This window comes from Hyperoodon ampullatus (assembly GCF_949752795.1).
Source record: "Hyperoodon ampullatus genome assembly, chromosome: 7".
Lineage (NCBI taxonomy): Eukaryota > Metazoa > Chordata > Mammalia > Artiodactyla > Ziphiidae > Hyperoodon > Hyperoodon ampullatus.
In genome coordinates this window covers 2793850-2817681 of record NC_136920.1, presented here as the reverse complement: position 1 = coordinate 2817681, position 23832 = coordinate 2793850, and the positions used below count along the sequence as shown (strand labels likewise).

The window sequence follows — 23832 nt, the reverse complement described above, 5'->3', positions numbered from 1 at the left end:
GGACCCTGGGGTCTCCCACCACAGCTGCCTCCTCAGGTCGTGCGGGACCCAGTGTCCCAGCACCCGGGAGCCCTTGGGAGACCATGGGAGGCTCCTTTGGGGCAGGCCACCCAGGCTCCTGGGTGCCGACCTGCAACCAGGAAGGACCCAAACCAGCCTGGAGCAGGGACTCAGGGCCAGGAAGGCCAGTGCATTTCCGAGGGGAGGGCGGTGCAGTGAGGGGTGGGCTGTGGGCCAGGGCTCGCTCTGGGGGCTGGGGTGTGGAGGCTGAGCGAGGGTCTGGGAGGGGCCCTGCGTGGCGACAGCGGGGCTGCAGCAGGCTTGGGCCTGAGACCCCCGGGCTGGGGAAGGGTCCCGGGGCCTGACCACACCCCTAAGTAGGGAGGTGGGGTGGCTGAGCCAGGGCCTGGCTCGGGTGTGAAGGGACGCAGAATTCATGACCCCAAAGGTGCCTCTTTGCCATATTGATTAGTTCAAGCTGGTTATTGTTAAGCAATAGGACACCTGGGAGAAGGTCTGAAACTGAGTAGAAGTCAGCCTTTTGAAAGACATTTACAGGGCTTCCCTGGTGGCGCAGTGGTTGAGAGTCCACCTGCCGATGCAGGGGATACAGGTTCATGCCCCGGTCCGGGAAGATCCCACATGCCACGGAGCAGCTGGGCCCGTGAGCCATGGCCGCTGAGCCTGCGCATCCAGAGCCTGTGCTCCGCAACGGGAGAGGCCACAACAGTGAGAGGCCCGCGTACCGCAAAAAAAAAAAAAAGTGAAAGACATTTACATGTACAAGGGAAACCGCCATGTAAGTGTGTCTCCTCTTGTATGGGGATGAGGGGGACGACCACATTTCTAGAGACTCTTGTGGATGGAGAAGCTCTGCAGGAATCCTTACCCTCGTTTGTGTGCTTTTCCTTGTCACCTCCCAGAGGGGCCTCTCTTCCCCACCCCGCAACACCTTCTGTCTTTAGCTGGAGGTGGCATTTAAGGTGGTGGCTTCAGCATTTCCGGGAGTCACTCAGTTTTCCTGGGTCTCTCCCATGTACACAGGAGGTCTACGTGTTATTAAACTTGGATTGGTTTTTCTCCTGTTAAACTGTCTTTGGATTCCAGTGGGGTCTCAACCAAGACCCTGGGAGGGTAGCAGGAAAGTCTTCTGCCCCTCTGCCCCCAGCCTCTGGGATGGGAAGCTCCCTCCAGGCCCTCAGCCTCCCTCCCACTCACGCTGGTGTAACCTGACACTCGGCGGTTCTCACCCCGCCTCCCAGGACCAGCCCATCCCCAGTCCCCCAACTTCCAGGAAACGGAAACTTCAGTGAAATCGAAACTACTGGGGAAAGGGAGGGCCCCTGAGAGTGTCCAGGCACCTGGACCACAGCTGCCTCATGCCCACCATGCACCGCACATCCCAGCCCTTCATCAATGGTGCCCACAGCGGGATCTCCCCGAGCTATGAGACGCTCAAGGAGGAGCACGAGGTGGCCGTGCTGGGGGCTCCCCAGAGCCAGGCCCCCGTGACGACCACGGTGATCAACATCCGCAGCGAGACCTCGGTGCCCGACCACATCGTCTGGTCCCTGTTCAACACGATCTTCATGAACTTGTGCTGCCTGGGCTTCGTGGCTTTTGCCTACTCCGTGAAGGTGGGTGGGCGCCTGGGAGGCTCTCCAAGGAAGTGTGTGTGAGCCTGGAGAGGCCCCCCCTGCCTGGCTGGCACGTGGGGTGTGGAGAGCCCTTGTGTGTACTGTTCTCTGTGTGTGTGTGTGTCTGTTTGTGGCTTGGGGGATCATTCCCAATGAGAGTTCACGGCGAAGCTGCAGGGGCGCACATGGGGATGGGGGGGCTGTGTCTCCACCACCCCAGGAAGTTCTCCTTCCCAGCCTTGTGAGAGAAGTTACATCCTTCACACTTCGGATTCAGACCTCGAGTCTGGTCCAGAAGAGAAAAAGTACTGAAAGGACACTGACCCCTGGTGGGGTGAGTGGCCGGCACAGGGGACAGAGCAGAGGGAGGGTGAGCCCTGGGGCCTCCCGGAGAGCTGAGAGTCAGTGAGGAAGCAGATTGAGGCCCCAGGAGGGGAGGGAGGCCCACCGGGCACTGTCCTGCTTGGGCTCCAGGGAACGGGCAGGGGTGGGTCCCCATCTTGGTGAATGGGCCCTGGGGGACCAGCAGGGGACGGCCTGAATCACAGCACCTGGCTGTCACCTGGCCCAGCTCCAGGTCCCCCTCACCGTCTCTTCCCCCCCCAGTCTAGGGACCGGAAGATGGTGGGCGATATCACTGGGGCCCAGAGCTACGCCTCCACCGCCAAGTGCCTGAACATCTGCGCCCTGGTCCTGGGCCTCCTCCTGATTGCCGTCTTCATCGTTATTTTCGCCACTGGCTCCCTGATGATTTTTCAAGCAGTTTCCCAGCTCATAAAGGATCATGGAGGCGAATAGTAGCTGCCGGCAGCCTGAGGCAGTCACCCCTTTTCACTGCAGTTTATACACGCATCTGTCCACAGTTGAATAAAATAAAGCATTTGTATGTGAGGGTGCTGTGTTTTTGTTTTTTGTTTTTGGTGGTACGCGGGCCTCTCACTGTTGTGGCCTCTCCCGTTGCGGAGCGCAGCGCGCAGGCTCAGCGGCCATGGCTCACGGGCCCAGCCGCTCCGTGGCATGTGGGATCTTCCCGGACCGGGGCACGAACCCGTGTCCCCTGCATCGGCAGGCGGACTCTCAACCATTGCGCCACCAGGGAAGCCCGGGTGCTGTGTTTTGACCTGGGGAGGGGGCCCTGTTGAGAGTCCCAGCCTGCCCCTGAGACTAAGCCCCACCCCCACCCCCCCATCCCATCTGCTCTGCTGCTCTGAGTGGGACCTGACAAGTCCTCAGGCCTTGCCTGTTTTTGGCCTCGAGCTGGGGCAGCAGCAACTGGACAGGGGTTTGGGGTGGTGGCTCCCTCTGGGGAAGGGTCATGCCGGGTCCAGAACACCCTTGGCCCTGTTGACAAAATAGAAAACAAAACAAACAAACAAAAACGCTTGGAAGCCCGCAAATAAGAAAAGAGTTTATTTGGAGTTTTAGGATTTACAGTCGGAGAAGTGCAGATTCAAGTAGCAATTCAAACGTGCTGCTAGGAAAGTACAAACACTGGGGGTTCTAAACACAACAAAGACATTCCAGAGAAGTTACAGGGGTTGTTTTACAAGCCGGATCGGTGCTAGCAGGCATTGGGTCACATGTCGGCAGCTGATTGGCTGCTAAAGTGAGGTTTCCAGGGAGTAAAGACAACAGGTTCCAGGTGGTCCCTGACGTGTGCAAATTCCAGGTCCGCAGTGGCTCCCTTGCTCCCTTGCAGACCCTTTGACATGTGTCTCCACTTTGCTCTTCCTAGTCCGTGGCCCCAAGGACCCCGTCAGCTCAGGAAGGCTACAAGAGTGCACGGGCCACCGCTGCAGAGACAGCCCCCAGGAGGAGGAGAAACCCCTGCCCTGCCCTGGAAATCAGCCCCCATCCCTGGTTCTGTGAGGCCTCCAGATGTGTGGGCACTTGGGGTGCCCCAGGGCAGACCCTGCCCACAACCAGCTGGGCAGGTGCGGTGTGAGGTGGGGTGGCCCTAGCCTCCCCTTCGTCCCCTGACACCCGACCCCAGCTGTGGATCCCCTCCCGACCAGCACCCACGGCCCTTTTTCTGTCCCCAGCTGCAGTCCCCTGACTCCAGGAGATGACCGAGGGGCTGGGGTCTCAGGGTGGCCACGAGGGAGCCCCTCTCCCCAGGGGTCTGTCACACGTGAGCAGGGAGGGGACAGCCCCAAGGAAGTCCTGGAGGAGGGGCGGCAGCCAGTAAAGCCCTGGAGTCCGGCGGGGGGCGCTGCCCAGCGACTCAGACCTCTGCTGGGTGGGCTGGGCAGGGGGAAGCTTCCCGGACCAGCAGCGCTCAGGAAGGAAGCCAGGGGCGAGGCCAGGAGAGATGTTCGTCCCCCCAGGAGCGCATCTGTCCTGCTCTGCCCTCCCTCCCTCCCTCGGGACCAAACGTGGGCGGGGCATCTTCAGGAACCCTAACAGCAGACTTCCTCCAGGCCAGACTCCAGGCAAAGCGAAAACAGAGACTTCTCTCCTGAGGGCTACTGGGAGAAAGGACCAGAAACGCCTCTCAGCCTTGCTGCCGGCCCACCTGTGCGGCCCTGCCCAGGGCTCTGACGTCCCAGTTCTGTGTCTTCCCAGCTCTGGTCCTCCCAGCTCTGCGTCCTCTCAGCTCCCTGAATGCTCTCCGCCCAGCCCAGGTCACCCACCCCAACCAGCACCGCCCACCCACAGGTGACCCAGGACACTGTGGCCACCCACATCAGAACCAGAGCTGGGGTGGCTCTGAGAACTAAGCTGCTCATGACCCAGTAGTCCATGCCCAGGACCTTCGAAGGACCCTCAGTTCCCCTTCTTGATGCCTCGGGCCTCCTGTGAATTTTCGGAAGCTCCAGACCACAGGATCTTTGCTGCTGGCACCAGCTGGTCTCCCACCTAGCAGGACCCTCACCCCAAATCCGTGAAGATTGATGGGGTTACACTCAGTGCCACCACACTTCGTGACCGCTGTCCACCCGACAGGGGAATGTGGGACGTGCCTAGTCAGCCAGCCGGGGTCGGGGGTTTGGGGGGTTGCGGTCACACGTCTGTCCTCGCACCCCCTGCCTGGGAGAGTGTCCTTCCTAGACTCAGAGAGGCAGGTCTGCCAGCCTCCCCTCTTCCGGGACCCAGCTTCCCTGGGGCCGAGCCTCCTGAGCTCACATGTGGGACCCAAGAGAGAGTGGGCAACCTCGTCTGAGTCACCGTCCTCCAGGGAGGACCCCAACCTACATAGCCCCTGAGGTAGGGCCTTGTGAGGGTTTGGTGTCTATAGTCCTAGGTGCCAGGACGGAAGGAAATCCACTGTGAAGAGTGCTGAATTCAATGAGAGCCGGAGAGGACTGGACCTCAGCCCGGTGAGGGAGCCCAGAAGAGCCTGGATCCCCAAGGGGCCTGTGGAGAAGGGGTCACTGCCCCAGCACCAGCCTGTGGCTTCCTGGAGTCCTCCAGCCTCTCCTGGGTGATGCATAGCACACCTGGGATACTGTGCAGGGCGCGGTGGGTCAGCCGGTAGGGTGCGTCCCCTGCGCCCACTCTCTCTGGGGTTCAGAGACAGGAATGCCTGCCTGGGGTGTCCCTCCCTGTATTGGGCTGAGGCGGGTCCCCACCTCCCCGTGTACAGCCCAGGCTCACACCCAATGCCCCAGGGTCCCCAGTGTCTGCGAGACACTTCCACCCAGCAGGGCAGCCACGTTTGTGTGGGAGGGAGTGGTCTTTCCTCTGGGGGTTTCTGTCGACTGGGGCGGCGTCACCAGCTCTGCTCTGGGCTTCTGCTGTCAGCCCACAGCTGAGCGCTCTGTGCTTCCCCGAGGCCACCGGGGACTCACAGCACTGTCCCCTCCCAGGGGACGTCACAGCACCTTCACAGATGAGTGCACTTTATTGAATTCAGCTGTCGACAGCTCTGTCTCCATAAACTGCTGTATAAAAGGGTGGGGGGAGGGGGCGGGCCCACAGCCCCAGGCGCAGGGCCGGCCATGGACGGCGGAGGAACTGGGTTGCCTGCATGTCCAGCGGCTACTAGCCTCTATTATTCGCCATCTGTAAAGCCATCTGGTAGGCTTTCAGGTAAGCAAACACCAATCCAATGATCAGAAAGATGCCCAGGACCAGAGCACAGATGTTCAGGCACTTGGCGGTGGAACCATAGCTCTGGGCCCCAGTGACATCGCCCACCATCTTCCGGTCCCTAGACTGGGGGAGAAGAGACGGTGAGGGGGACCTGGAGCTGGGCCAGGTGACAACCAGGTGTTGTGACTCAGGCCGTCCCCTGCTGGTCCCCCAGGGCCCATTCACCAAGATGGGGACCCACCCCTGCCCATTCCCTGGAGCCCAAGCAGGACAGTGCCCGGTGGGCCCCCGTCCCCTCCTGGGGCCTCAATCTGCTTCCTCACTGACTCTCAGCTCTCCGGGAGGCCCCAGGGCTCACCCTCCCTCTGCTCTGTCCCCTGTGCCGGCCACTCACCCCACCAGGGGTCAGTGCCCTTTCAGTACCTTTTTCTCTTCTGGACCAGACTCGAGGTCTGAATCCGAAGTGTGAAGGATGTAACTTCTCTAATGAGGCTGGGAAGGAGAACTTCTTGGGGTGGTGGAGACACAGCCCCCCCATCCCCGTGTGTGCCCCTGCAGCCTCGCTGTGAGCTCTCACTGGGAATGATCCCCCAAGCCACAGGTTCCACAGTTCCCTTGAATCTGCGTCTACATCTACATGGGAACTGTAAGTGGCCGTGCACAGTTTCCCATCCGCGTGGAGCCCCCGGGCTGCCGTCCTCACGTGTGGAGTTCTTCTGGTACAATCCTCGACGAGTCCTCAGCCTCCACATTAGGAACTGTTGGTGTTTACCAGCTGGAGTCGGACTGGGTCTGATTTAAAAACTGAACAGGGTTTCGAAATGAACTAGGTCCAATTTAAGCTGGACTGGGTCCAGTGCCGGTCCACGGGCGAGTAAAATCTTAAGCAAAGGCTAACTGCGAATGTGAAATTTGCAAGTTAAAAAAAAAGGCTCAAAAATTGGTAGTGCAGGTGGAGCATTTAAAGGCTGTTAGACCACTTGTCTCCTAACCCAAGGACTCCCATGTTAGGATAAGTTGATCGTGGAACAGATTATATTGACTCCAGGTCACCCACCAACGTCAAGAAAATTTCTGAGCAGAGCAGCGAGGTGCACAGTGAACCACACACAATGTGCATCCCAGAGGCACATCCCTTTGAGGTTTTAGTTTGGCTCAGAGAGAACCCAAGTCTTAGCTAGAAGAAAGGAACTTGACACCTGCCGGCACAACCGTTTATTGTATATCTAAGAACTGTTGTCCCAGAGCTGTAGATATCACAAAAATGGGAAAAGTCTTACTAAAACAACCTAGAATTACAATGGGCGTTTATGAGGACTATTCCAATTAGATAAAATCATTTAAGAGGTGTACTTGAAAGCAAAGTTTCCCAAATCAAACAGAGCAAACGGGATACCTGTTTTTATTGGTATGTGGAAGCTTCCAAAAGCCTTCAAAAGTCCAAAATACCTTCCTTAAAAAATTATTTGCAAAAAGCTAATGAAAATTTAAAGACATAGGTCATAATCAAAAGTCCACCAAAGCATTAACGTTACAGCTACTACAGCTCCAAGACCAGACACCTAGGGGCCCAGGGAGTGATGTGTCAGTTGTAGTCAACTGTGGCAACGGAAAAGAGATTGTCCTCAAAGGGGATTTTTCAACATCGACTCGAATGCCCTCCTATCTATCCCCAAAGGAGGCCCCATCTAGGCCCCTCCCAGAACTGACGGGACGCTGAGGGGTCTTGGGTAAACTGCTACACTATTCCCTTAGACAGCCAAGGAACCTAAAATTAAAATTAATGCAAAACTGGAGCCTGCACAGGGGATCCTGGGAAAGCTGACAGAAGCCAGAGAAAGGTGAGGGTTCTTAGCAGAGTCAGCTCTCCTGAATCTTTGTCTTTATTGCCTGGGCGAGAGAGGAAAACAAAATTTCATGGTGTTCTTTCCTTTCCAAACCAGACCTACGGACTATGGATCCTTTCTCTCCCAAGGACTGCTGTTGTCTTTTTGTTTGTCTCATTTTGTGTCCTAGGAGGGTGGCTTGGCTTTCTGCCTGCCTGGGACATGCAGGTTGCCAGCTCTTTTTTTTGGCTGTCTTTGAGAGTGACTCTGGATCTTGGGGAGGTAGTAACCTGTTCCCCCTCTTTGAGGATGCCTCTTGGGTCCATGGAGTTGTTTGATATTGCCAGGAATATTTACTGTTTGTCCTGGCTGAGACCTGACAATATATTTAAAAGGATACTCTAGTGTTGATGAAAAATTAATCAGTCAAACTAAGAAAGAAATGAAAAGTCTTATTTGAGCCAAATTTGAGGCTTATAACCTGGGAAGAACGTCTCAGAAAGTACAGAGGACTGTTCTGCCCATTAGAAGTCCAGGCACAGTTACATAAGTTTTTTGAGACAAGAGGGCTCTACATTAAATGACGTAGTATCGACAGTTTACACAATCCAGAGCTCAGCGACATTGTGGCTCCTTACAAGGTCAAGAAGGAATGTTATCTTTAAGGAGCTGTCTTGTTGATGGGTGAATGTTGCTCTTTATGGTTGAACCAATATTTCTGCCGATGGGGGAGGTTGGTTGATGCGTAATGTGGATACACAATGCACAGCGCAGGGAGAGAGGAGGCCAAAGGGCAGAGAAAATTTTTTATGTTTAAATTTTTCTTGTCTTTCCATAAAATATGAATTTAACTTCACACTAGGATCAGAAATTTGGCTATATTGGAAGCTGATATTCAAAGCCTGAGAGAAATTTTTAGGCCTCCTCCCCTAAGATGCAAGAATTGGGCTCCTAAAATCTCCTGGAAGTATCTAACTATCTGAAGACCTGTCCTGCCAGTTTTTCCTAGAGCACAGAGGGCCTCACTACTGATCTCCACCCTGAACTCCTTTCAGGGGGTGTTAAATGAAGGTCTGCAGCTGCAGTGGCTCCTGATTTAATCCTCATAGAGGCAGACGGCAAGTGCCCATATGTAGTTGGCAAGTCCACTGGAGCTCCTTTCTACTTGTTGGATGGGACACTACCCCATTCGTGAATCATTCAGTAAAGACAATTAGATCTTCAAATTTACACCGTTGAATTTTTTGGTATTTAATAGGTTCCTGGACCCAATTTCAACGTGTGTGTGTGTGGAGGGGGAGGGGGCTTCCCGCAAGGTGTCTGAGAATTCTACTCAATTCAACTGAATTCTGACACTGTTTGCCCAGACACAGCTCCAGATCCCACAGGCTAGGGTCTCAGCTCCACAGGACAGTCCCCCGGCCACTTCAGACACTAGGTTATCACCTGAGCTTCTGACCCCAGCTGTAAATCAGAGGGGCCCACGAGTCCCTCCTTCGGTTCAATTAATTTGCCACAGAAGCTCGCAGAACTCAGAGGAACATTTTACTTATTTATTATGAAGAATATGACTCAGGAACAGCCAGAGGGAAGAGACACACAGGGCAATTATGGGGGACGGGGCACAGAGCTTTCCTGCCCTCTCCAGGAATCTCCATGTGTTCACCAACCTGGAAGCTCTTGGAACCCTGTCCTTCTGGGGGTTTTGGAGACTTCATTACATAGGCATATTGATTAAATCATAGATTATTAGCAATTGACTCAACCTCCAGACCCTCTCCTCTCCCTGGAGGCCTGGAGACTGGGACTGAGAATTCCAAGCGTCTAAACACATGGTTGGTTCCCCTGAGAAGCGCTCATCCTCAAGTGCGGTCCAAAAGTCACCTCATTACATATGAGGATACCTTTGTCATTCTCATCACTTAAGAAATTGTAAGAGTTTTAGGAGTTCTTTGCAAGAAACAGGAAGAAGGTCGAATACATATTTCTTAATATAAATCACAATAACTCAACAGGCAAAGTATCACTTGGCTGCCCTTTCACGCAGGGCACATGGGGCTAAGGAATCAGGGGGCTCCAGGCCCTAATCAAACTCTGAGTGGGGCCCGGCCCCGTCCAGGCATTTCCCACCCTTGGGGTGGAACGGAAATGGAAGCAAGTGGTGCTCGGCACATCCTCACATGGGGTCGGTGGCTTCTGGGTAGGAGCCACGGTCATGGGGCTGGCTGGTGGGGACACTGGAATTGCTCCCCATTGCCCACCCCAGCAGGAAGGAAAATCAAAACCAGTAAGTAAGTCCCCTACATAAGAATCTTCAAGTTGTGAACTTAAAATTATGCGAAGGTGTGTTCGCATATCCAGTCACGTAAGTTAGTTCACGTGTCTGGTGTCCATTGTCATGTGCGTGCATCCTCTACAAGTGGTGGTGCTTTTGTGTACTTTACCGTACGGTACTGTTGCTGTGCATCACGAGAGCTTACTAACAAAGACCTGATGGAATTGGAGGCCCAGAGAAAGGACGAAGAGAGACAAGAGGAGAAAGAAGTAGCTGAAGATTCACAGCGCAGGAAACAGCAAGGGGAGTTTCTTTAGTTGAGGAGGCACTGTTAGTGTTTGAGGTACAGGACCCGAATGTAGAACGGTACATGAAGGTTTCAGTAGCCGTTCAGAATGTAATCCAGTGCTACCATGTCACCTATGATAAGAAAAAAAGAGCTACTACCCAGACATCACTGGATCATTTTTTCAAGAGGGTAGATAGAGTTGAATCCAGCAAGGAACCAGAACCTGTGCCATCAACGTCAGGCATGAGTGAAATTGCAGCTTGCCCTGCGTCTCCTATGGCTGATGATCCTTCAGCTCTACCATCTCCCACCTCCTCTCCCTCCTCCAGTCAATAACTTTTCCTTCCTGTTCCCTCGATGCCAGCCCCTGTATGCCAGCTGTTGTGCTGCACTACTGTACTTTTCAAGGTATTGCACTGTAAGATTAAAAATCTTTTAAAATTTAAAAGAAAAAATCTTTTCTTTATTTTTTGTGTTTGTTTTTTATGTATTATTTGTGTAAAAAGTATTATAAACCTATTACAGTACAGTACTATATTGCTGATTGTGTTAGTTGGGTACCTAGGCTAACTTTGCTGGACTTAGAAAAAATTGGACTTACGAACACACTCTTGGAACAGAACCCATTCGTATGTAAGGGACTTACTGTATCCCAGACTGGAAGTGAAGCAGAAATTAAGCCACCTCAAAGCCTAAAGGGTGCAGGGGTGTCACCCCCACCAAACCTCCATTTCGTTCACCTGTCTGGCCCCAAACCCAGATGGACCTGGTGGAGACTCTGGGCTGCGGCAGACCAAGCCGTGGGAGTCCAAGTGCAGCTGCTGTGCCAGACATACGTCAACCGGGCCCGGGGCTAGGGTGTGTGGACAGTGATCTGGGGAAGGCGGTCTTTCCTATCCTGTCTCTAAAGCTGAACACGACCACCCAGCGACCTCGTGGCAGATCTGCCAGCCTTAGGAGGGTTGTGTCAGACCCACCAAAACAGAGCTTTGTGTGTGAAACAAAGAATATCCACCACTCAATGCTACACGGGTCAGGTTGTCAGCCACTGCAGTTGTGGACCAACCGGGCGTCCTGAAAGGAGTTCGGGACAAAGATCAGGAAGAGGCTCCTTGGATGTAGAGAAATCTCTGGAAAAAATTTTAATGAACCCAATTTCTCGTATCTTCCTGAAACTGTGCACCTCAGGTTGGGACTTGAACCCACGGTCTCTTAATTAGAATCACTCACCTGGTGTCTGGACTTACTGAGGCTCAGCACAGAAGGAATTCAGTGAGAGAGAGGCAAAGTGATAGACTTATTAATATAGGGCGCTTGTGAGGGATACAGGCGGGCAGGTGAGGGGGTTCTGCCCCAAGAATTAAGCAGGCTACATGTTTATAACCAAAGGGAAGCAGGGAGGGGGGAAGACCGCCTTCTTCCTCGTTCTGTGAGTAGACATCACTAGCTCTTCCTTCGTATCGGGCAGGAAAGTGTTTGACCCTATGACTTCAAACTACGACTGTCATAGCGCTCATTCAAATCAGCAGAAGGGTGGTAACATACACTAAAATATGTTGAATCATCTCAGATTTCCGTATAATGAAGGTCTCCTGCTTTGGAATGTCATCTTTCCCTTAAATTCCTGTCCTTGGTCCTAAGGATCACTGTCTTGCTGAACTCGACCAGCAGAATGCAGGCCTCATTCTTTCACTTAATGACCTGGGGCATATCTCATACTTTTATTTATGGCTTTAGAAGTTAAGCAAGACTGCTTCGTTCCATTAAGTTCCGATAGCTTCCTTGAGTGATCATTAACTTACAGTGGTCTCCCAAATTTCCCTAGGTTTCCCTCTCTGTCTATAATTCCCTAGTGGGACTTCTACAACTACCTGTGTAACTATCCTGCTCTATCCCTATCATTCCCATACATGGAAAAGCCCTAAATCATTAACTGAGATATCTGATCCTCTCTCGTGACTAGCAGGAACTTTTACTGTGATGTGCGCTTCACTGCATTTCCTAGCCAAAATCATGTGTATACTGGCTTCTCCCCTACCTCGTAGTTTCTCAGAGCTACTGAGAGGCTGTTTCCCAGTCTATAGTCCTCAGTAAGGTCCCTGAATAAAACTCATCTCATAGCTCTTACGTTGTACATTTTTCTTTCAGTCGACAGTTTGGGTGACCACGAAGGGACCCAGAGCAGACGTCTCTCCTTGCCTGAACTCCGAGAGGATCGGCAGCCTTGGTACTATAGCGAGGGCCCCTTGTGCCCATCCACCTCCTTGGTGAGTCAGAGGAATGGACAAGTTTCTCCTGAGTCTCAGGTCTCCCATTCTGGTTGGCAATCCTGAGTTTTACAATATTTGGTGGTTATTAAACTCCTTGTTATAAGGAGTAGTTCTTTCTTTGAACTTAAGTTCAAGAAGGGGTACCTGGATTCCCCAGTTGAAAGACACTGAAAAGGTTTAGACTGGGTGATTAGGTAGGAGGCTGGCCTTGTGTCTTTCCTTGAATTGGCTACTTTAACAAAGTTTGTCTGAATAAAAGTGATGATATCACATGAGAGCTTTCAGCTCCAAAGATAAGGGACCCAGCTTCTCCCAGACAGCTATGGCTTTGTTTTCTCAGGCAACTGAGAAAGTTATAGGAGTGGTGGAGCCGAATCTTCATACCATGCAGTGGTCCCAAAGGGACAGCCTCTCATTAAGCAAAAAAACAAACAAAAACAAAAACAAAAACAAAAAGAACTCACTCGTCTGAAGATGCGCACAGAAGGATTGGCCATGTGGTGCTGAGGGTTTAGACTACTAGAGAGAGACCAAGACACGTGAGAGAGCTAAATGACTCTGTGGTAACACCTGAAGGAGTTAAGCTCACAAATAGCACACCAACCCACACAGAGGTTTTTTTTTTTTTTTCGGTACACGGGCCTCTCACTGTTGTGGCCTCTCCCGTTGCGGAGCACAGGCTCCGGACGCACAGGCTCAGCGGCCATGGCTCACGGGCCCAGCCGCTCCACGGCATGTGGGATCTTCCTGGACCGGGGCACGAACCCGTGTCCCCTGCATCGGCAGGCGGACTCCCAACCACTGCGCCACCAGGGAAGACCCACACAGAGTTTTTAATAGCAGTTTTATCTCAACTGACCATGAAATGGGAAACAAAGCCTTCAGAACAGAAGAAAAAGGTGTGCCAAATAACCTCCAACTAACCCCCCAGCTGGGTTTATGTACTTTTGGGACTTATACTTGCAAGTACGTACTTAATTGGGAAATTCAAAATTCTCTCCCTGCAATGGCCAAGATGGAGCTCTTTCAACATTCCAAAACTGTTTTTCGCATAAGCAGTTAGAGAAAGCTGGCTTGATAAAATATCTTTTCAGAAGTCTGACCCTAAGGGAACAAAAGTCCTTCTAGAAGAAGCTTGCATTTCTCTCCCTGTGCCTTTGAGATATAAATGTTCTACCAGGTCAGGGAACACTTATCCAGGCCATCTCCAGTTCCTGATACTAACGGAAAAAAGGGGGAAGGGAAGAAACCTTTTTAAAAGCTCAAGCAAGTAGACTTAGTCTATTTCAACTGTTATTTATAAACTAGTGAGTTTTATATTTTAATACCTGATTCATGACTGTTTTAAAATGAAAATGATGAGATCTCTGTCTATCTGAATGTATGTACATTATAAATGTTTCTACCTCTAGGTGGTATTTTCAAATTTAATTTGTAAATGAGCTCTATTTAATTGACTTAAAAGAAGTTAAGTGCTTACATAAATTCTCAGAAATATAATAGAAACTAACCCAAATGCATCTCATGTTGTGTGATCAGGGAAATATCCAGTATTAAATTAATATTCAGTATTAAGTTTTGTTTGTTTCATTTAATTAATACAGACATGTCTTTAGAGTCATCAACACTAAGTATACTACTTTTATTGTACCTAGATTTACTAAAAGTCAGATAAGTTTATGTTACATCTGTTACAAAATTTGTCAGCAAGAAAAATAGCTTCAGATGATGGCTGACTTGTTCTAATGTCTCATGAAGTTTTCATGGGTAATCTAAACATAATTGTTGGGAACAAGTGAATTAAAGAGATATAAATGGGGTAAGAGCTTTCAGGTAAAACTTTTAAGAATAATTATGTTTTATGATATGTCTACTTACCAGATTTTTCATAACTTGAAACTTGAGAGTTTTGCTAAATAAAGCTACATGATGAAAATTTATTGAATGTCTCTATTATTTCCAAATAAGATAAAATACTGAAACATTAATTACAAAACATAGGCTTCCTTTTACAGAAAAATTAAAGATATTAGTAAATATGTTTGGTGCCATACTGAGGCATATTCTATAAAAAAGCACACATTTTTTGAAATTATAAATAATATTTATAAATTTGCCAATTTACAGAGTGCTAAGGTAAAAGACAGCTCGTAATTGCTTACTTCTTAGTTTTCACTAGAAATTAAGGTTTTTAAAGGTTAAGGATTCTAATTAAAAATGTAATTAAACTACTAAAAGTTAATGAGGAAAACATCTTTGTATGCAAGGAAAAAGAAAGTGTAAGTAATGGAAATGCATTTTGTTAAGGGAAAAGAAAGTAATTTTGTTCTCAAGAGAGGTTAAAAGAGAGAGAGAAAAAAGGGGAAAGCATAGGACAAAATCTGAAGGTAAAAAATTTCCGATAGCTTTCAGATCATACCACTGAACTGGGTAAGAAATGACAGAATTCTAACAAAAAACCTGATGGCTTCATAAAACTGTTAACAGAAGGTCAAGATCAAGAGGAATTAGTACATAGGGCTGAATGATAACTTTTATGAGTTTCTGTCCGAAATGTTACTGGTTTTTCATCTTTGTTTTCCAGATCTAAGGAAACCCTTCTCCTGAAGGTTGCTATGACTTATGGCAATTTGGTAAATTACACCTGTATAAGCAGAATTGAATCATTTATCTTTTCTCTCTACCTGATCCCTCCGGAGTTTGGAAACTTCTAGTGAGTATTCTTATTTTCATGGCAATATAGTTATTTGTATAAGTTCAGTGAGAATATGTTCGCCTTATAACAAGACACAATTGGGAACACTGGTTGTATTAACCTGGCTTTGAAATGTCATGTTGGACAATATGCACAGAATCAGATATGACCAGACAGCTTTAAAGAACTAAGGTGAACTTCATGGAGCCTGAAGTCCTTTGGAAAAGCAACCTGGTACCTTGTTTACAGGGTTCCTAGCAGCCTTATCAGGTGAATAAGGAAGGCCACTTCCTGGCAGGTGCAGGAATCTCAAGATATTTTGGGGGACCTTGACAAGAGAAGAATCTACCTCAATCTGTAGGTATTACAGGCAGACTCTGATGGCAACTGTTTGGTGTGATTTTCCCGGCCTTGAGAGGACTTTTAAAGTTCACTCTGAGATTCCTTATAAAAAGTTCCAGCAGGGACGTCCCTGCTGGCCCGGTGGCTAAGAATCCGCCTGCCAGTGCAGGGGACATGGGTTCGATCCTTGGTCTGGGAAGATTCCACATGCTGCGGAGCAACTAAGCCCATGGGCCACATCAACTGAGCCCGCGTGCCACAACTGCGGAAGCCCGCGCGCCTAGAACCTGTTCTCTGCAACAGGAGAAGTCACCGCAATGAGAAGCCCATGGAGCGCAACGAAGAGTAGCCCCTGCTCGCCACAGCTAGAGAAAGCCTGCGCACAGCGACGAAGACCCAACGCAGCCAAAAATAAATTTAAAAAATTAAAAAAAAAGTTCCAACAAGGGCAATTTAAAAGAGCCTATGTGATCAATTACACTTATGTAAATAATCAGGTCATATTTATTGAAACCAGGCTTATTTTGTAAACAAATTAGTCTTAATTTGGCTATATTTTGTAGAAATGAGGGTAATTTTAGAGAGAAAAAAATTATGTTTCAGTGGATATTAAGTTCTAGTGTTGTTAGTTGTCTTTGCGGTTTTGTATTTACTGCCTGAGACTCACCGCCTAGAGAGCTCCTTGTTACTGTGTTGCATTACCATAAGGTTTAATTAAATTGTTAAAAGGACACTCTAAGCTTGTTTCTGAAGCTTATCACAGTAATCTATCTTTGGATGAACATCAGATGCCCCATGACCTGCAACCAGGAGATTATACATACTGGAAAAGACATAATTTAAAGGATTCTCTCCAACCCAGATAGAAGGACCCTCAGCGGGTGCTCTTAACTAGCTCACACACAGCAAAACTGAAGGGAATTAGATCTTGGATTCATATTTCCCATTTACAAAGGGCCCTTGCACCAGACTGACTGGTCTGTAGAGGACTGCTGACCTCAAACTCACCTTGAAACGATGCTCAATCAGAAGAGAAGCCATGCCCACACGGGGACAAGAAGAAGATGACATCAGAAGCAAACAGCTGGCCCAAGATGCCAGACCTGACCCGTATGATCATTTATAGTGTTTTCTTAACTTCTTGAACTTTTGCCTATGAATCGAATGTTTTTCTATCATGGGCACAATCCTATGCAGAGTTCTAAAATCAATCCAGTTGTTGGGTTGATGGTCAATTAATGACATTCAGTACATCTGGTTATCTTGGTGGATTTCTCCTAAGGCTCTGACTGAATGGTCCTTAGGAGATTTATTCTAGAAGAAAAAAATCATAGTTCTGTTCAGGCCACTATCGAATTACTAGATGGGACCCCCTCACTTGGCTGATTAATCGCACCTGCTCTGACCGTGGCCAGAAATATGAATTTTCTGTAAAAGTTACTCACGTTCAGTCAGAGCAGTGAGCTCAATTTCAGTCAAAACCCATAACCACCTGCTTATTAGGAGCGACCCTCCCTCAGTTACAGGGCAGATTCACCAGGTCACAGTCATTTAGGCTTAAGGGTCCCCTTGTGCTGCTGGGAGCAATTAAATCGTACTAAGGATAATCAGCCTAATAACACTAGGAAATCGGGCTGACTGTCTATGAACAATGCCAATACATCATTACCCCTAGAGATAGCGACTGGTTCGGAGCAAACTGTCAGCCGACTGGGAGTGTACTCGGCCATGGCTAATGGAAATTCTTGGCCTAACTTCTTACTTACGACTTTATGAATGCTACTAGCTATAGCACTTGTTTTCTGCCTGTTCTACAAGACTGTTATTTCTTGTATTGACCAATGTGTAAATGAGCTTCCAACAAAAATAATAACTAAGCCACTTGAAATGGTTGACCAGATATATAGTTCTATATGAGGTTACAACGATCGTAATGGTGTAACTCTAGATATGGGAAGAAGTAACATGGGAGAGTCACCTTCTGGACTGTAACAGACTAGAGTGACAGGGTGTCCAGAGACTTCACGAACACCTCTGACAGGGCCTGGTCCAGCAATAGCGCATGGAGCCCTCTGGGCACCATGGGGCAGATGGTCATGACATGCCTCCCAAACCTTGGTTAAATTTATGACCAAAAGGGGCAAATTGTAAAACAAATATGATTGCCCACCATCCAGTTCTACAAGGATCAGGCCATTAGCCACTGTAGTCTCGGACTGACAGTGCACTCTGAGGGCAATTCAGGACGAAGAACAGGACGAAGAACAGGATGAAGAACAGGATGAAGAACAGGACAAGGCTCTCTGTGCTTTGGAAAACCAGGCCCCTTAGACAGAGTAATCTCAAGAAGAAATCTTTTTTTTTTTGCAGTACGCGGGCCTCTCCCCGCTGTGGCCTCTCCCATTGCGGAGCACAGGCTCCGGATGCGCAGGCTCAGCGGCCATGGCTCACGGGCCCAGCCGCTCCGCGGCATGTGGGATCCTCCCGGACCGGGGCACGAACCCGTGTCCCCTGCATCGGCAGACGGACTCTCAACCACTGCGCCACCAGGGAAGACCGAAAATTTTTTTTTAAGACTTTTTTTTGATGTGGACCATTTTTAAAGTCTTTATTGAATTTGTTATAATATTGCTTCTGTTTTATGTTTTGGTTTTTGGCCCCGAGGCATGTGGGATCTCAGCTCCCCGACCAGGGATCAAACCCGCGCCCCCTGCATTGGAAGGTGAAGTCTTAAGCACCGGACTGCCAGGGAAGTCCCAAGAAGAAATTTTAATGAACCCAATTTCTTGCACTTTCTCATATAGAAAAGCACTAACATCATTAACTGAGATGTCTGATCCTCGTGACTACCAGGAACCTTTTACCGAGCTGTGTGCTTCACTGCACGCATTTCCTAGCTAAAACCATACGTGCACTGGCTTCTCCCCTACCTCTTCGGAGCAGTTCTATTACCGAGTCCAGAGTCCAAGTTCGTAATGCTCCCGCACGACAGGCCGATGAGTCAAGAGACAAGGTGATGGGGAAGAAATAGTGACTTTATTCAGAGGCCAGCAAACCAAGAAGATGGTTCCTAAAGAACCATCTTAATTCGGGGTAGAATTCGGGCCTCTTTTGTGCGAAGGGGAAAAGGGAAGCAGGAAGATTTGAGATTAGAGGGTGAAGGCAGATTGCAGACTTCTTGGAGCCACCTGGCCTTCAAGGAAGCATAGCATTTCTTTGTTCTTCTGCTTGCTCCCGCAGGCTGGATCACAAGGCGTCTGCAGATCTTCAAGCCCTTAGCAGTTATTTTGACTTTACAGTCTTATCTCTGCTTATTTGCAAGGTTTCCAGGCTGAAAGCAAACTTACCTATAACAAGTAATGGCCATAAGTAACCCAGGACCGTGGGATGGGAACGTTCTTCAGGGAACTTAATGGGCTATTTGGGAACAAACAACGTTTCTCTACTGTTTAACTCTTGGCGTGTGCGGACGAAAGTGATGGACTACATGGGCTGAGGAATGGTGGGGGGGTGGTGGTGCCAGTTCTGTTCTTCCTGTTACAGTTTCTCAGAGGCACCAAGAGGCTGCTTCCCAGGCTCAGTGACACCGTTAATAAAGCTGACCTCACAGTTCTTGCATTGTGTGTTTGTCTTTCAGTTGACAGTTTAGTCCAGCAGCAGTGCACTCAAGGATGGAGGGGCAACATTCCAGGTCAAACAAGCAGGTTGTCCTGACCCTGTGTCATCCACCACTGCTTCCCAAGGCCTGTCTCTCTGCTCACACCTGGGGCTGCAGGGGGATCCCTTTGGGACCAGATGATGGGGAAGGAAGAATTCCCAGCCCCGTTCTCCATTGGTCAGCTCAGTGTGAGGGAGACAGCTGGCCGCAGGATGGGGTGGCCTGAACACCGGGGGGAGGGGCAGAGCTGCAAGCAAGTTACTTTCATTGGACCCTTGTCCCCAGAGGGGAAGCATGTACCTGGGTGTGGTTGCCAGTACTGCTCCCAGACCTCAGCTGCACCCCTCAGGAACTCGGAGCACTGACCCTGCACAGGAGTCCACATCATATGTCATCCCCAGTGATGGGAACACAGGCTCAGGTCTGCCAGTCACGTCCCACACCTTACCACCCCACTGGACCAAGCAGAGGGTGGGCACCCCTCCTGGCTGCAGTTAGCCCTCAGGTCAAAGGCCGTTATGAGGTGCCGTGTGGCTGTGGGTAGAATACATAGGTCCAGGGCCCCAGGGCAGGACTGGGCACCTCTGCCTCTTGTCACTTCCTGTACCACTGGTGCCTTCATGTTCTCCGGCTCTGTGGGTTCAGAAGTTCTATTTCCCAAAGCTTCCTTCAGGTGACACAAAAAGGTGCCATTGACCTAAGATCTCTGGATGCCCCTTTGTTTCTCATGCCTGGGTCACAGGCAGGGCCACTTGACTCTGGTCCGCAGGAAGAGGGAGGGCTGCTCCACACTGGGTCCCCTCTTGCTCAATGTTATGGTAAATGGCCATGCGCAGCACTCTTGCCTCAAGACGGTCATGGTGACCAAGGCCTAGGTCTCTCGGAGAAGGGGCCACATCACACAGTAATCCACTGGGCCTAGCAGAGCTGGTAGCTGAGGGTGAGCAGCATGTCGCCCTGCTTTGGACATCTCTCAAGTGTCCTCCAAGCTCCAGAGCTCCTGAGGGCTCAGCTCCGGTCTTTGCTGGGCCTTACTGCAGCTCAGCTTCTACTGCCACCCCATCGTGTTCCTTTTCCTCCCTTCTTCAGGGCTGGACACAAAGAGCCTCCCTATTCAATGTCCTTCTCCGAGTCCAGGAGTGTGGCCTGGAGTAACCCTGCAGGGCCTGTGAGCCACTGCAGTGACTCTGGATCTGGAGTGAGCGGGAGGCCCTTGCGGGGCACAACTTGTTTTCTCTTGTAACAGGATCACTCTGGCTGGAATAGTGAGAACGCCGAGGAGGGGGCCAAGCTAACCCAGGAGAAGATGAGGGTGGCTTGGTGTCAGAGGTCACAGTGGGGGTGAGATTCTGCACATTCTGGAAGGTGGGACCAAATGGATTCGGTGTGAGTGGCAGAAGGCACAGGCGTAAGCCGAGGCTTTTGGCCTGAGCAGTTGGACGGGTGGAGTGGCCACCACCTGTGCCAGCAGAGACCGGGCAGAGGGTGCAGTGGACTGAATGCTTGTGTCCCCCCCTCCTACTGAAATTCTAAAGTGACGGTGCTAGGAGGTGGTTAGGTCACGAGGGTGGACCCCTCATGGTAGGGTTAGTGCTCTTATAAAAGGGACCCCATAGAGCCCCGCAGCTCCTTCCACCAGTGAGGAGCCCTGAGAAGTCGGCCCTCTGCAACCAGGAAGCGGGTCTCAGCAGCACCCATCCACGCTGGCACCCTGATCTCAGACCTTCAGCCTCCGGAAATGTGAGAAATAAATTTCTATTACTTATGAGCCACTAGTCTAGGTACTTTGCTATGGGAGTCCCAACTCAGACAGAAGGTTTGGGAGAGCCTGAGGCTTCCTGTTGAGGAGTTAGGCTGGAGATCCCGGGAGCCCTCCTCCGCGGACCACGGCCATCTGGCCCTTTGACATAAATGTGATCGACGGGCACATAGATGGCATTTTTAGCCAAGAGGCTGCTGGGCCCTCTGGAGGGAGATGAGACCAGGGTGCAGACACCAGCTCAGCCCCGCCCTCCCCGCCCCCCAGCTCTGGATTCAGGAAGAGAAGCAACCAGCCAAGGAGCCTGAGAAGACCCGCACAGTAACAGTCCAGGTCACAGCGGGTGCCCTCACAGGCCACACCCCCTGGCTCTCTCTCTTCCCCGCTGTTCTCTCCTGAGCACCGTTCTTTTCCACCCGGCAGGGTGGACACTGGTGACCAGGTGATGCGGGCAGTTCCGGGGACAGAGGAGCTGTGCTTTCAGCAGCCCTGGTCCTGAGGAGCCCCGCCTAGCCCTGCCCTCAAGCCGAGGCAGCGGCCCACCCACCATGGCCCTGAGCTGGTGCGTCCAACTCCTTTCGTCCGCGGGGGCGGGGGCTCTGGGGGGCAGACCGCAGCCACCGCATGGCCCCACCAACAGCCTTGGAGGGGGCTCCCTAGGCTGGACTACCCGGACAGGAGGGGCTCTGGTGGCCCCGCACCGGCCCCCAGCCTCTACGGGGCCAGTTTCTCCGCGGGGGGCGGGGCTTTCTGTGGGGGAGGTGGACTCTGCGGGGGGTGGGGGGTAGGGGGTGGGGGGTGGGCTCGCTCAGGCGGGGCGGCGGGGCGGCGGGGCGGCGGGGCGGGCGGGGCCGACCGCTCAGCTCCGGGCTGTCATTTGTCGTTAAATTTAGCCGCGGGCCGGTCAGCCGGGCGGCGGCGGGGACTATAAGCGGCCGGGGCGCCCACCCTCGAAGCAGGAGTCCGAGCGAGGAGACGGCGCTGGAACCCATGGACACGTCGTACCCCCGCGAGGACCCCCGGGCCCCGACGCCCAGCAAGGCCGACGGCACCGCCCACACGGCCCTCACGCTGGGGGCGCCGCGACCCCCACCTCGAGACCACTTGATCTGGTCGGTGTTCAGCACCCTCTACCTGAACCTGTGCTGCCTCGGCTTCCTGGCGCTGGCTTACTCCATCAAGGTGGGCCTTGGGGCGCTTCGAGGGGGCCCAAGAGCGTTTCATGGGGGCTGCTTATCAAGTTGGGGTGCGGGAGTCTCCACGGGGCCGTCCGTCACCCTGACGGTGGTGGGAGCCCCTCCCTCATGAGGGCTTCTCCACTGAGGCTGGGGTGCTGTTCATAAAAACGAAAGGGGGGTCTAGTTTGTCCCAAAGAACCCAGGGCCGATGGGGCCTTACCCAAGGGGGTCTCTTCCATCAAACGCTCTCCGCACCGCTGAGGACTCCCTACCCTCGGAGGTCCTTGGAGGCTGATGCTGGCCTGGGAGGGCCACTGGGTCCATAGCTGGAGTGGGAGGATGCAGGGTCCCCTTTCAGCCCCACTTTAGGCTGAGCCCCTCATGACCCAAGGCCCCCTGGGCGGGCCAAGCCCATGTGCCCAGCTGGGGACAGTGAAGGGAGTGGGTGGAGCCCAGGCAATATCCCCTCAGGCCACACCCCTCCATCTAGATTTTGGGTCCAGCTCGGGTCCTCCAAGGTGTGGACCCAGCGGCTGCCTGGGACCGGGTGGCAGGCCCCACCCAGGCCCCAAGCACGTGTAGAGAGCTGGCCCTGCTGCTGGCCCGCAGGCCCGAGACCAGAAGGTGACTGGAGATCTGGAAGCAGCTCGGCGGCTCGGCTCCAAAGCCAAGTGCTACAACATCCTGGCCATGGTGTGGGCTCTGGTGCCACCTCTGCTGCTCCTGGCGCTGGTGGTGACTGGCGCCCTGCACCTGTCCCGGCTGGCCCAGGGCTCCGCTGCCTTCTTCAGCACCAAGTTCGACGACTCAGACTATGACTGACAGGCTGGGCCCTGTCCCCGCCCTGACCCAGGGACCCCAACCCCAGGGGCTCCACCCTAATCGCCTGGAACCCTGACTTGCCCACGGGCCTGAGGCCCACCCTCCAGCCCCAGCCTGGGCACCTAACACTGACTCTGAAGATCCTCCACGGGGACCCCAGGGCCTTACCCTCACCTCGATGCCCCCAGTCCCCTAACCCCCCGCCCCCAGGCCAGCTCCTCCCTCCCCAGTCGCCAGGCTCAGCCTCACAATTAAAAGCGCCTGGCTCCAGAAAGTGCCTTCCAGGACTGTTCCTGGCTGGGGTGGGGGAGGGTGTCTTCCTGAGGGGAGCTACCCTAGGGACCACTGCAGCCAAATCCCCCTGGACTGCCCCCAGCGTCCATGGTGGACGCCCTGCCCTGTTGGCTTGGTGCCCCGACTGTCCCCTTTGCTCAGGCACTGGGCAGCCTGCGGCTTCTGGGTGGAGGTGCCCAAGTATTTTAGAATGAAGTTTGGGAAGCTGGGCTTTGATCTCTGCCGCTCTGTGGTTTAGTGGCCTGTCTTTCAGAATGTGTGTGGTGTGTCTCCGAGTCCACGTGTCTGCCCATCCCCGAGTCAGCGTGTGTGCACACGTGTTAAGAGGAGTCCCTGGCCAGTGAGACTTGTCCTTGTCCTGCACGTTCCTGTCCGTGGCTGGGCCTGTGCTGACCTCCTTCTTTGGGTCACTCTGTCCTTGTGACCCTGCGTCCCTTTAATTCTGATCAATCTCTGTCCCAGCAGTGGGTTCCCTCCTTCCTGGATCAGTGGGGCTGGACACAGACACACAAGCACACAGACATGGTCACACCATCATCCGTGCACACGTCCATCACGCACACGTGCACAGGAGCACCTTCCGCACACGCACGATTGTACAGAAAGGGAGACACGTGGGGGGTGAGGGCATTGTCCGAGTGCTTGTGGTGCGAGTGCACGTCCTCGTGTCAGTTTACCTCCCTTATGTAACCCCCCACCAGCCCCAGCAGAGCCTGGCAGAGTGGGGGCTGCCAAAGACACACGCACACCCT

The 23832-nt window shown here is 52.0% G+C and overlaps 2 protein-coding genes across 2 annotated transcripts; both read left to right on the top strand.

Moving 5' to 3' along the window:
• The first annotated feature begins 1329 nt into the window (after window positions 1-1329).
• IFITM3 (interferon induced transmembrane protein 3) lies at window positions 1330-2528 on the top strand. Its single transcript, XM_079707615.1, has 2 exons — window positions 1330-1637; window positions 2244-2528. The coding sequence occupies exons 1-2, from the start codon at window positions 1380-1382 to the stop codon at window positions 2433-2435; spliced, it is 450 nt and encodes a 149-aa protein (XP_079563741.1). The 5' UTR covers window positions 1330-1379; the 3' UTR covers window positions 2436-2528.
• Window positions 2529-21776: 19248 nt separating this feature from the next.
• IFITM5 (interferon induced transmembrane protein 5) lies at window positions 21777-22786 on the top strand (the record flags this gene model as incomplete). Its single annotated transcript, XM_079707924.1, has 2 exons — window positions 21777-21968; window positions 22574-22786. 2 exons carry the CDS (start codon window positions 21777-21779, stop codon window positions 22784-22786), a joined length of 405 nt encoding a protein of 134 aa, XP_079564050.1.
• Window positions 22787-23832: the final 1046 nt, after the last annotated feature.

Excerpts from the sequence above, each read along its gene's own strand:
- IFITM3 (XM_079707615.1), top strand. The coding sequence starts at position 1,380 with ATGCCCACCATGCACCGCACATCCCAGCCCTTCATCAATGGTGCCCAC. Across the intron at positions 1,638-2,243 it reads CTTTTGCCTACTCCGTGAAG|TCTAGGGACCGGAAGATGGT; the intron begins GTGGGTGGGCGC and ends TTCCCCCCCCAG.